This window comes from Gigantopelta aegis, chromosome 9 (genome assembly GCF_016097555.1).
Source record: "Gigantopelta aegis isolate Gae_Host chromosome 9, Gae_host_genome, whole genome shotgun sequence".
Lineage (NCBI taxonomy): Eukaryota > Metazoa > Mollusca > Gastropoda > Neomphalida > Peltospiridae > Gigantopelta > Gigantopelta aegis.
In genome coordinates, this window is record NC_054707.1 from 76,556,389 (window position 1) to 76,570,530 (window position 14,142).

General features: G+C 36.7%; 1 protein-coding gene across 1 annotated transcript; it reads left to right on the plus strand.

Annotated features, from left to right (window-relative positions):
• The first annotated feature begins 517 nt into the window (after positions 1-517).
• LOC121381767 (myb/SANT-like DNA-binding domain-containing protein 4) lies at positions 518-14,078 on the plus strand. Its single transcript, XM_041511118.1, has 4 exons — positions 518-911; positions 1,820-1,903; positions 10,288-10,311; positions 13,882-14,078. The coding sequence occupies exons 1-4, from the start codon at positions 518-520 to the stop codon at positions 14,076-14,078; spliced, it is 699 nt and encodes a 232-aa protein (XP_041367052.1).
• Positions 14,079-14,142: the final 64 nt, after the last annotated feature.

Here is a 14,142-nt window from a genome sequence, read left to right on the forward strand (position 1 = left end):
GTATTGGATGTGTTGGCACATTTTTTACACACGTAAAATTAGAACTATTTCATTTCTATACAACTCTTCATAATGTAGTTCACATATTATAGTATATTATGGCCAACATGTACAGATAAAGAAACCACTAACAAAAAACAAAAAAAAACAGTAGCAAACAATAGCACGCGCCATTTGACGAGTAATTTTTATTTTTAATAAACATCATGGCCCGGTTGTTCGAAGCCTGGGTTAACTTAACCACTGGTTATCACTAACTGTTGGTTAAATTCCTTAACCAAGGGTTGGCTAACCACTGGATAAAAATCGGTTGTTCAAACACTATTTTAACTCATGGTTAGCAAACCCATGGTTAGATTTCCCTAACCGTGAGTTAGATTCCAGTGACCTGTGGTTAAATATAAATGACCAATCAGTAAAGTATGTCATTTCCCACAATTCCATTATTTACATTCATGTCACATCTAAAAATAGCCTCACGCTTGTTCGTCTGCTGCAGTAGCCTAGTTAAAAAAAAATGAAAGGCGAAAAACGAAAAGCGAATTTCGATATTCGTGAAATATCACTTATTGTGGAAAATGTTTCCGAAAACATAGGCACTATAAAAAGTAAGTTAACAAATTCAGTGACAAACAACTTGAAGAAACAAGTGTGGCAGTCCATAACAGATCAAGTAAACTCGGTTGGCGTTGAACGCAGGGATAGGGATGACGTCAAAGAGAAATGGAGGAGTATGTACACGTCGGCGAAAAAGAAATTTGCCGAGTATAAAAAAAGTTTAACGAAGACGGGTGGTGGACCAAGTTCCAAAGAACTCAGTCCCAAAACACAGAAGATAGTTGATTTATTTTTGGACGATCCGAGTTTCTCCGGGCTTAATGGTGGGATGGAGACTGCAATTCTGATAAACCGTAAGTAAAACAATATTTTAATTTGTAAATGATTACTAGACCTCAGTATAATTATTTCATATGTTGTACAACGATCACTGATGTTATAAACAACATGGGCGTAGGCTGGGGGTGGGTTCAGGGGGTTCCGACGCCCCCCCCCCCCCCCCCCCGCTGAGCAAACGGTCCGCTTTTAGAACTAAAATATCATTATTTTTTTATTAACAAGGGTCCATATTCGACTCCCCCCCCATGTCCAGGTCACGCTACGCCCCTGAACAAATAACATCTCACTAGTGATTACACGATCGCTTAAGTGACCTTCACCTTAGTTTTTCTTTTTCGTTTTTGCGTTTTGATCTGCATCTAATATAAAATTACTACAAAAAGTAATGACATCCCGAAAAAGCACATTAAAATGCATTTTAGTGAATGTTACTTGAATGACGGCAACGATATTTCCATAATAAAACAACTTGTTACTTACTTACCAACAGTTCGTCTGCAATCGTGAAATAAATGTAAAGGTGAAGGTTACTATAATGAAATTTATGCTAATAATGAGGTTTTATTTAGGATCTTTCATTGTAATTAACATTGAAAAAAACAAAACACGACAATGTTTAACAAATACAATTTATTTGACAATGCTTTACTGAGTGTAATTGTATTTATATTATAATCAATATCAATGAATGAAGAAATAAATATATCACAAGTTCAATTTAGCAAACATAAATATTTGCAGTAAAATGAAACAATAAATAAACCACTAGATTTTAATGAACATTTTAATTAACAATTCTATACATTTTATAACTTTTATAACTTTTTTCTATCTTAAATGTATTCAGTAATTAATCATAAATAAATTTAAAAAAGCAACTACATGATTAATACTCATAACATTATATGTTTTGTGATTTCAGAAGGATCATCAGGATGTGAAGTCATTGATGAACATCATTCACCGGAACAGACATGCACATTTTCATCTTGGTATGAACCAACAGGTAATTATAATTTAAAATATTTATTTTCATTGATAGTATAGGCCTACAGTTTCTACAGTATTTTATAGGTGTCATCACTAAACATACATACATTTGTATGCATACATGTATATAGAAACCTTTATTTAACTTTTGGGTGTAAAGTAATGTATATTTATCATAATATTTTATATTCAAATATATGTTATTAATTGGCAGTATCTTAATGAAATAAATTCTAGCAGAAATCACAGTCATGTCATAAAATGCAAAATGTGTATGCACAAATACTAACAAAAGAATAACATTTTTTATTTAGATATCATTATTCAGGATGTCAGCCCAGATGACATGCCACTGCCAGGGTGCACCTATGAAATTATCACCAATCCTATGCAGGTACATATATAATTATAATAATAACTGTGTGTAAAAAAATATAATTAATTATTACTTAGGAAAACACTGTAATTCATAAAGAGCAATGTATTTTGTGATCTTGCAATAACTTTTACTTTAATATTACATCTTTAATATTATGAAACCGGCCTCCGTGGCGCAGTGGGCAGGCGCTCGGACTACAGGCTGGTAGGTACAGGGTTGGCTTCCCGCAGTACCGGCTCCGACCCAGAGCGGGTTTTTAAGGGCCCAATGGGTAGGTGTATGGCCACTACACCCTCTTCTTTCTCTCTAACCACTAACAATTAACCACGGTGTCTGGCCAGGACAGCGTGCTTGAACCTTAATTGGATATAAGCACGAAAATAAAGTAAAAATAAATAAATAAATAATAATATTATGAAGTGGCTGCAAAATGAATGTTATATTAAGAAAAATCTGGTAGTATGTAATGAAAATATAAAGCATGATGTATGATGCCATAGACAACATATTTTTTCATACATTTATTATTTACAGGTGCAAGATAACAAGCAACATGAAATTGCAGCAGAAAAAAAGAATACATGTTTGGTATGCCATGAAATGTTATACATGTATATATATTTTAATTTCATCTTTAAAACCAAGTCTTTGTCTAAAACCATCCACTTTAAAAAAGAAGTCAACACGAAGTTAAAAGAATATAAGAACTCAGCGTTTCGTCTGTATAATACAGACATTTTCAAGAGTATGAGGAGAAAGAGAAAACTCACCGACTGTATAAAAGGTGTGGTGTAACAAGTGTGGCTAACACTCAAGTATAATTAACCAGTCAATAAAACTTCAAGGTATCAGACCATAAGCTAAGAATAAAACAAAAGTCCAATGAAACAGAGTGGCTAATCTGCCACTCGGATCATATTCATTCAGTCCTTTTGGCCACACACAGTTCATGAATATATACAAATAGATTCAGCTAAATTAAGTTTGGCTTGGTCCTGAACAGCAACTATTTGAAGGAGAGTGCAACTGAGGGAGTGCCCTGGGATATTAAAGTGAGGGGCTACATGTGGGGCTTTAGCTGTCTTATTATATTTAATATTATGTCTGTATCCTGAAAGTCTAGTGCTAAACCTATTGATAGTTTGTCGAACATACTGCATTTTGCATTTGTTGCAGGTAATACAATAAACCACAAAATTGTGTTGTTTTCAGGACAAATCCATTGAAGAAAACAAAGTGAATGGCAAAAAAAGAAGAATTTCGACAGGAATGGTAAATAAAAAAATATATTAGGTTATATACATGAACATTTGTTAGCTGTTAGTGAGTGGTGAATACAGTTATGTGAAGGTGCGTGCAGTAAAATTAAGGTACCATGAATTATCTAGTGCAGGGCCGTAGCAGGACCTGAACATTTGGGGGGGGGGGCACAAAGTCTGACCTGAAAATTGGGTGGGGGCACAAAGTAATTTCGCGGGTTTCCGACGGGGCCGGGTACCTGATAATAACTTGTTTATGGGTTTGGGGGACAAAATTTCGGTGGGCCTGTGCCCCCCCCCCCCCCCCCCCCCCGGCCCTAAAGGGCGCTACGGCCCTGTAGTGTTTTGAATGACTGTATGGTACATGGGGATGTACATTGAAAACATTGGTAGACCATCTGCTTCAGATGCAGTTGGTAATTTGTATTATTCTAGCTTACAGACTCGTTGAACTATTTATCATTCCAAGCATTGTTTTAACAAAGGCTGTTGTATGTGCTGTCCTGTATATGTAAAAGTTCATTTAAAAGACCCCTTTACTGCTAATTGAAAAAGAGTGACTTCTTTCGAGGTAGAAACATTTCTCGTGCTGGGGTGTCGTTAATCATCTATTCATTTCATTTCGTGTGTGTATGTATGTGTATGTATGTATGTATGTTCACGTGCACGCACACGTGCGTGCGCACACACACACACTCCATATATTTTTTTAAACAATATTTAATTGCACCTGATTAGCTGTTAATAAAGGGCCAAATGGCTAATCAAATTTATGGATATTGTTTTTATTTCCATTTTCATATACCAAAATGTGTGTATGTATATACACATACATTCCTACAAAGAAACATAGACACACATACATATACTTATATCGATAATTTAATATTCATATAATTACTGTACATTCAAACATTTGGTAACCGAAAACATTTTATCCTATAATGGGCCTCATTCAAAAATGTGTGTCATCAAGGGAAATAATCGAGCACAATATTATTTACAAAGAAAGGGCCAATCGTTTTACGACACCGGCACATGTTTATTTTCCATCTAGGGACGAAAGTTTGATGTAGGGTAGTGTTATGAATGTTAGTATTGTTACTAGTAATTGAATCAATTGTGAGAATTGTATATTACCTTCGTCATCACATATTGCCTGGATGTTTATGGAGTGATATCCCTTCCTGTTTACAAATGCAGGCTCGTTGTCGGATGGTGCTTGTAATCTGACGTGGGTCCCATCAACCGCTCCAATGACGCCAGGAAAAAACCCCAGCTCATAAAATCCTTTTTATACCTTCGACAGATGCTGTTGCTCCACTGACCAGGTAATAAAATTGTTACGTAAATCACACAGGGCACCAGCTACATCAAAGATTACTCTGGACACCGTAGATTTATCCAAACCAAACGTATCGCCCACCACCTGCAGGAAACTGCCACTCGCAAAGTACCTTAAAGCAATCACCACCTGTAACTCTGGCGACAGGGCATGGCTCCGTGACGTTTTTCTCCTAAGGGTGGGTTTAATTAAATTGCAAATGTATTGAATACTTTCTCTTGAAAAACGAAAACGTGATCTTAACTCGTTGTCGAGCACCCCTTAGTTGGGATGGTGATACGAAAGTGTGTCTTTTTATCAATTGCCAATAAAGATGTTATACTGTGTTGGGTACCCAGCCATGTTGGCATTAGGGGTAACGAAAAGGCAGATGTTGCTGCCAAGTCTGCTTTGAACTTGCCCCGTGTCCATGTTGGTGTCCCCTACAGTGATTTTAAATTTCATATTAACCAATATATCTTTTCGACTTGGCAAGATGATTGGGACGGTGCGGCAGTCATCCTACAGGCGATGCAGGAAGGATGAAGTAGTCTTATGCCGTGCCCGCATCGGCCATACATATTTGACGCATTCATTTATTTTAAAGAAGGACCCTCCTCCTCAGTGTGAACACTGTCAGTGTACACTGACTGTGCGGCACATTTTGGTGGAGTGTGATCATCTCAAGCCGACAAGAAATGATATATTTGGCAACAGAAATGTTTTGGAATCATTTAAATTCCATCCAATGTTAATTGTAAAGTTTTTAAAACACTTTGACTTCTATACAAAATTTTAAGATATACTTAACTTGATTTTATATATTGTATTATACTCCCCCCCCCCCCCCCCCCCACAGCTCCTTACACTGTGGTTTTACATGAGTGTATATAAATATGTTCATATACTTACCATTTGTGACACCCAATAGCCGATATGTATTTTTGTGCTGGGGTGTCGTTAAACAAACATTCAATCAACGTTGTCGGTATAAGTATCGAGACTTACGGTATGATGGCGATAATTCCGTTCTTTTCTGTCATTATTTACAAACATTTGTCCAAATATTTTTCTGTTCGCCATTTTTATCCACTGGTTAGGCATTTAACCACTGGTCAGGGGCTGCTTTAACTTTAACCATGAGTTAGGGCATAATTAACCCACTGTTAGCGCTAACCAACTTTCGAACAACGCAATTTGTAACCAGTGGGTAAATTTAACTCATGGTTAGCGCTAACCCAGGTTTCGAACAACCGGGCCAAGATGTACAACAACAATTTACTAAATATTTGGATATGTCATTCTAAGACAATTCATTGACATTTCCTTACTTTTTTTTAAATAAAAAATTCAATAGAAAACGATATTTAATTCAAAACAATGCTAAGTGACGTCATTGTGATGACGCTTGACGTGTATACACGTCAACGGCAGGATAAGGGTTAAAGAGGAATATATTATTTTAGCATCTAGTCAGAGTTAAAACGAAATTTGTTTTCTTTAACGACACCACTACAGCATTGATTAATTATCAGATATTGGATGTCAAACATTTGGTAATTCTGACTAGTCTTCACAAGAAACCCACTACATTTTTTCCTAATGCAGCAAAGGATCTTTTACATGCACTTCTCCACAGACAGGAAATCATATACCACGGCCTTTGATCAATTGTGGCGCACTGGTTGGAACAAAAAAAAATCCAATCGGCTGAATGGATCCACTAGGGTGGTCCCATCCTGTGACAAGCACCTCAAGCGAGCACTCAACCGACTGAGTTAAAGTACCCAGAAGAAAAAACAACAGATTTCTTCAATCGTTCTTACCATTCAGTACTATTAATTTAAACAATATTATATTTGAACTATCATCGCTGTCTTTAAGTGGGTTTTTTTAGAACTTTTCTGTGATGTAAGGTGATTGTTCTCAATTAATTTATTTTTAATTAACCAAGTTACATATTTTACCTATTGTCTGTTTTATTTAATTTTCTTTTGTGTATGATGTTGTTTGTCGACGTGAGACAAAGTCCTTTTTGATGTAATAAAATATTCTATTCTAGGTGTAAGCTTAACTGCTACCTAATTTTTTCAAACATTTGACACCAAAGAACAATTTACAAACCATAGATCTACTGGTCCAAAAAGTATCAGACAATTTAAAAGTAGTAGACTCCGTGTTCATAGTTCCATTGGTGAAGAATCTGGTGGATGAAATTTAAATAAGACGAGCTAATTCCAAACAACCACTTCACCTACAAGTGTCTGTAACAAATGGTACCACTGATGCTAATTCCTTTTAGATTCATCAATCAAATTGCATGTAAATGCAACGGACGTAGAAAATTAGTGATTACCACAATATGCCATTTACATTAGTTTGGAATTAAATACTCACCACCAACACCAACAAAAAGTAACAGTAATGATCTTGATATGCCCGTCAGGAGTTTGACAAAGGAGCACATACATTAAAGGGGCATTTCTGAGTCTGCTGCATTGTAAGATGTTTCGGACTAATAAAATATTTCTACGATAAACTTACATATTAAATATTTTTACTTGTTTGGGTTTTTTTTTGTCTGTATATTCAATGTGTTTCTGGTCGTCTTAATATTTGAAAGAAGCCCAAACTGGATATGGTCTTCTAATAATTTCGTACATACGAACAAATAATATTTTAGGAAATAAAATGAATGAATGAATGAATAAATGAATAAATGTTATTATTACGACACCCCAGCACGAAAAATACATCCGCTATTGGGTGTCAAACTATGGTATATGCAAACAGTAAGTGATGATCAACATCAATATACAAATTCAACAGTTAATTAAAACACAGTGTAAAGAACTGTGCAAAACATACAAATATAACAGATATGTAATATTAAAATTTAGAGTAAGTCAGTATCATGTACAAATTGTAAAACTAATTATGGATGGAATTGAAATGATTCCATCACATTTCTCTGACAAAATGTATCTTTTAGAGTTTCTTTAAGATGCTTACACTCCACCAAAATGTGGCGCATCGTGAGAGTACACTGACAGTGCTCACATTGAGGTGGAGGATCTTTCTTTAAGATAAATTAATGGGTCAAATATGTATAACGGATGCGAGCACGACGAAATAAAATGCAATTTAACTTTTTACAAATATTAGAACGATCAGAAGCCACTAATATTTTATGTAGAAAAATATGTTTGATATGTTAGTGGATAACATCTTCAAAATTGCAGCAAACTCAGGAATGTCCCTTTAATGAATGTGCAATAGGATGGATTAACAATAGCTGATGAACAGTAGAATAATGAATGAATGAATGAATGAATGTTTAAGGACACCCCAGCACAAAAATACACATCGGCTATCGGGTATATGAAAATATTATTTATATATATTCATGTAAAACCAGTGTAAGGAGCTGTTGGGGAAAAGTATAATATAATACATAAAATCAAGGTAAGTATATTTTAAAACTTTGTATAGAAGTCAAAGTGCCTTAAAAACTTTACAATTAATTCTGGATGGAATTTAAGAGATTCCAAAATATTTCTGTTGCCAAATATATCATTTCTCGTCGGCTTGAGATGATCACACTCCACCAATGAATGAATGAATGTTTAACGACACCCCAGGTAAAATTGTTTACCTTTTGGGCTGGTCATTACTGTTACTTTTTGGAGTAAGTGGTATAGAGTCATTGAATAGAGCCCCAAAAGAAAACACTGGAAATGAGCCAACAAGGAGCTTTGAAAAGACTAGTAGCAAAATGGTTACCAGCAAGAGAAACGGTACACCAGGAACTGAGTCGATGCCAACTGCTATTAATACTGAGAGAAACGGTGCAACAGGAACTGATTCGATGTCAACTGATTCAGTTGTACTAATGATACTGTAAAGAGAATTCCATTCACAATCGTCAAGTATGCAATACAAGCTTTCCCATTTGTCGTCAATCTAATCAGTATAGTGTTCTACAGCAGACGACGAGGAAAGTCTAACGTTTCTATGTACGTGATAGCCATGAATCTAACAGAACTAATTTCTATAATGTTGGCTTTTTCCTGGTTGCTTGTTCATAAGAATGGGTGGTTCTCCGTACTAATGCAAGAAACCAAATCACTGGCCATCTCATGCCTCACGTCAGCACATGGGTCAAACAGGGGTCGTACGTTATTCACCTGCTACTAACCATTGAACGATTCCAGGTTGTGAAGTACCCGTGGCATTACCTCGACATCTGGAATAGGAATAGGAATGACAATGGTTTTTCTCCAGTCAGAAGGAAAGTCACCCGAAGTCCAGATTTTGTTAAAGATATTTAATAGAACCATTAAGGATGATTCAGGTAAGTGTTTTAAGAGTTGATAATGTATTTCATCTGGTCCTACCGAAGTATCATGAGCTCCACGTAGAGTGTCCTGCAACTCCTCCAAAGAGATGTGCCTGTTGTATACTTCAGCAGTTTCAAATGAAAAGTTAATAGGTTGCTTTTCAGCTTTATTTCTGACAGATGTAAAAGCATCTGTACTGAAAGAAGAAGAAGAGTTCTGAGAGAAATTGTCTGCCAATGCATTGGCAATGTCACGATGAGACGTCACATCCGTGTCGTTGACAGACAAATGGCGAACTGCTTGTAAAGTCGACTTTAATATGACTTCACTCTGGGGAATGTTTTCATTTACAATAATGGAAACGCCCCAGACGCTCTGTCTTCACTCTGTTGACATTTATGGTAGAGATTAAATCCTCTGATGTTAATACTGTCAGTATCCTTCAGGAAAGTTTCCTGAAGACACACTGCAAGAGGATTATACTTTTGAATTAGAAGACTTAATTCTTCAAAATTGGGCCTAAGCCCACGACAGTTCCACTGGATAACTTTATTTTCCATCGGGAGGAAGTATGGGGTTTTATCTTTGGCTTTGCTGGTGGTCTTTGTGATCGGCAATGATCTGGAGATGAAATCTCCATATCATCATCACCGATATCAGCCAAAATATCGTACATATTGCTGATCGGGACCGAACGTAGTTCGATCTTTTTCAGCCTACCAGACAGTACTTCTGTAGCTTTCTTTGGAGACTTCTTTGTGTCATTGCCTGTCTTAGGGAGACTAGTGCTCGACCTATTTGGTGGATTTTTAAAATCCAACGACACTTGAGTTTCAATTTCCTTTTTTTGGGGTGTGATTTTTTGTTTTTGTGCTGCTTTTTGCACCTGTTTTTTGCGTCTTCTCAATATCAGACAGTTTCTCGTACTTGGCTTCATCACAATGCTAGGTGAGGTCTGTGTTCACTGCAACTTTGGCAGCAGCTGCAGCTGCATATGACTTGTCACCGACTGTAGGTGTTGCTGTCTCCACCAACCTCCTGGCATCCGTGAAGGACAGTTTATTTTGTACCTTTACCTGTTGAACTCTTTTTTTCCAGCTTCCACCGCGGACACTCTCGCGAGTATGCACAGTGGTTGCCCTTGCAGTTGAGACAAAGTATATCGTTCTTACATGTCTTGCTGTCATGGTCAAATAGACCACAGCGAGCGCATGTAAGTTTTCCACGACATGTGTTCTGACCATGGCCAAACCGCTGGCATTTGAAGGAATGCAAGGGGTTTGGAATAAAGGGTTCAACAGGAATATTAAGGTAACCGGCTTTGACAGATTGAGGAAGGGTACGGACGTTAAAGTTGAGGATACAAGTATTCGTCGGTAACAAGTCATTGTTTCGACGAACCTTTATCTTCCTCATAGCAGTAACTCCTTGTGTACGTAAATTTTGGCATATTTCTTCCTCGCTAACACCTTCCAAATCTCTGCATCTGATAACTCCCTTTGACGAATTAAGGGAGGAATGCGCAGTTACCTTAATTGGTACGTTGCAAAAAACTGTCGACTTGAGAAGACAAGTAGAATGCCTTTCGGTTAAACATTCAACCAAAAGGCCAGTCTTAATTTTTTTGACAGATTTTGGTTCAGCAGCCAAGCCAACAATTGCCTTTTGAATGGCAAAGGGTGAACGTTTATTCAAGGCCCCGTCATCAGTGGAAAGATGACGAGCAACGAGAAACCTTGGCCAGTTTTGTAAAGAAATCACTTTGGATTTCTTCACACTAGTTTTTGATTTCATGGACTCCTCGTTGGAAGACAAGAAGTCTGAAACTTCGGTGTGGACCCTTTTAAGGGCCCCATCTGTATTTGGTATAATTTTTGGTTGATCCATATTAGATTTGAATTTTTTTTCATCAACCATGCCCCCACCCACCACCGGGTCCAAGAAAGGGACATGGTGCTGCGGATAACCAGCAGACATCCATGCCAGGGATACATGGTTGATATACTTGGGTAGTAAGAAAACAAAATCACCCAACTGACCCCTAGCCACCGCCCCAAGAGCAACAAATACATATGGTATATAAAACAATGTTTGCTCTTGACTAAATGTAAACAAAACAAAGATTGTATGCTCTCGAGTTTGGCGTGACCAGCCGATTGATCAGGTCGGGCCTACCTGACCGCTCGTCTATTTGAACTCCGGGCCAAAGTGATGTATTCTCAGAAGTCATACCCGCAGGTATGCCCCAACTCAATCACCAGGATCCCATCATCCATTTTCACGGGTCGCACCTCACGGCAAACAAGGCGCCCCAAAAGGGGAGTTGTACTGTATTAGCCATTCTCAAGGAGAATGTTTCAACAAAACCAAACGTTATAGAACACAGAAGATATCCAGGGACTTAATATTTGGTATAATACGAAGATATTAAAATATAATAAACCATTTTTATATTGGAGTTTTATTAACAAAGGAATTATTTTCATTAACGAATTGATGAACAAGGAAACCTTTTTTAATTTGAAACTTTCACCCAAAAATATAACCTAAAAACTATTTTTTTTCATATTATCCATCGCTAATGAAAAAAGTAAAGTTTGTTTTATTTAACGACGCCACTAGAGCACACTAATTTTTTTTCTTATCATCGGCTATTGGACATCAAACATATGGTCATTCTGACACTTTTTTTAAGAGGAAACCCGCTGTCGCCACATAGGCTACTCTTTTACGACAGGCAGGATAGCACAAACCATGGCCTTTGTTGAACCAGTTATGGATCACTGGTCGGTGCAAGTGGTTTACACCTACCCATTGAGCCTTGCTGAGCACTAACTCAGGGTTTGGCTCAGGCCCAATTTTGATGAATTAAGTCTTCTAACTCAAAAGTATAATCCTCTTGCAGTGTGTCTTCTGGAAACCTTCCTGAAGGATACTGACATTATTAACATCAGAGGATTTAAAGGGACATTCCTGAGTTTGCTGCAATTTTAAAGATGTTATCGAGTAAAAGATACTTTTTAACGATTGTAATTACATATCAAATATATTTTTCTGCATAAAATATTAGTGGCTGTATATTAAACGTTTTTCTGATCGTTCTAATATTTGTACAAGGTTAAATTTCATTTTATGCAGACACTGATATTCTAAACAAGAAAATATATTTGATATGTAAGTTTAATCGTAGAAATATTTTATTTTTTAGAAACATCTTACAATGCAACAAACTCAGGAATGTCCCTTTATTCTCTACCATAAATGTCAAGACACGGACAATAGAGCGGTCATGATATTGAGAAAAAAAGAAGAAATAACTAGTCTCCCTAAGATAGGCAATGAGACAAAGAAACCTAGAGAAGTACTTTTAGGTCCGCATTATTGGTGCCGGCATCTATTTAAGCCATCTGACATAAGGCTAGTAGGTACTGGGTTCACAGCCTGGTATCGGTTCCCACCCAGAACGAGTTTTACCGACTCAATGATTAGGTGTCTCAGTAAGCACTAACAATCTGTCTTGAACAGACAGCCCAGGATAGCATGCTTGAACCTTAATTGGATATAAGAAGGAAAATAAGTTGAAATGAAGTATAATATTGGTAATGACGATATGGAGATATCCATATCGTTGCCGATCACAAAACACCCTCATACTGATGTAAAAATAAAGTTACCCAGTGTAACTATCGTGGGCTTAACCACAATTTTGTTCAGTGAATACTCAACGACACCCCAGCACAAAAATACACATCGGCTATTGGGTGTCACAAAATGTAAGTAGATGAAAATATTATTTATATAATTATGTAAAAGCAGTGTAACAAGCTGTGGGGAAAAAATATAATACACTAAAAATATAAAGGTAAGTATACAAATCAAAGTGCTTTAAAATGTTTAATTTCAGAAATCACAATTTGACATTTATAATCATATTTAATTTTAAATTTATATAAATGTAAAATGTGAACGGATTTAATACTACCTAATGATGATTGCTATCTAGTGCTGTTCTCCTGTAATATTTTCTACAAGTGTTGAGAGGATATATGAATAGAGGTAAATGTTTATCAGGACGTGTATTAATGAATGTCTAACGACACCCCAGCAGAACAATACAACTTGAGTAACAAACAAAGTAAGTACATGAATAATATTTTTAAATTATGATTATTTGTCATTAAAAATAAAGAAATATTATATCAATCTTTTTTTTAACTGAGATCAATCTTCTGATTATAGTTTAACTTCAAGAATGTACATACAAAATCGATATTTGACATTTATAAACATATTTATTTCAAATGTGTATAAATGTAAAATGTGCACGGATTTAATACTACCTAATGATAACTAGTAACTAATGCTGTTCTGCAAATGTTGAGGATATAAATTATGAATAGAGGTACGGGTTTCTTTATCAAGACCGTTGGACGTGGTGTTTAGTAACTGTCAGATCGCATATTTTATTTGGGGGGCGGGGCACTCACACATGCAGGTGCGGTGTTTATTTTGTTTGTTTTAAAATATATTTTCCGGGGAATATCACTCGTACACCCCCCACCCCAATAACTTCCCTGTCATAATCTAGACCCAACTGCATAAATTCCTGGCATAACTAAATGTTTAACGACACCCAGCACAAATAAACACATCGGTATTGAACATAAAAAATATGTGGCGACTCGCGACTAGTCGACGACCGGATGCAGAAGTTGGAAATGATCCGCCGCCTCACACCCCTGGAGACGGAAAGTCTACTGGTGTATCACCATATAGAGCTTGGCGGGAAAAAGGAGCCCACCGATTGGACGAGGAACGTCACGTGGGCGCCGAAAACCAGAAGACGATTCTGGAACCCGAAAGCCCGCTCTCTTGCTACTGAACCGTAACAGGCATAATATACCGAATCAAGCTAATCAGCTAAACCACAAGTACCATATATTAGCCTTATAT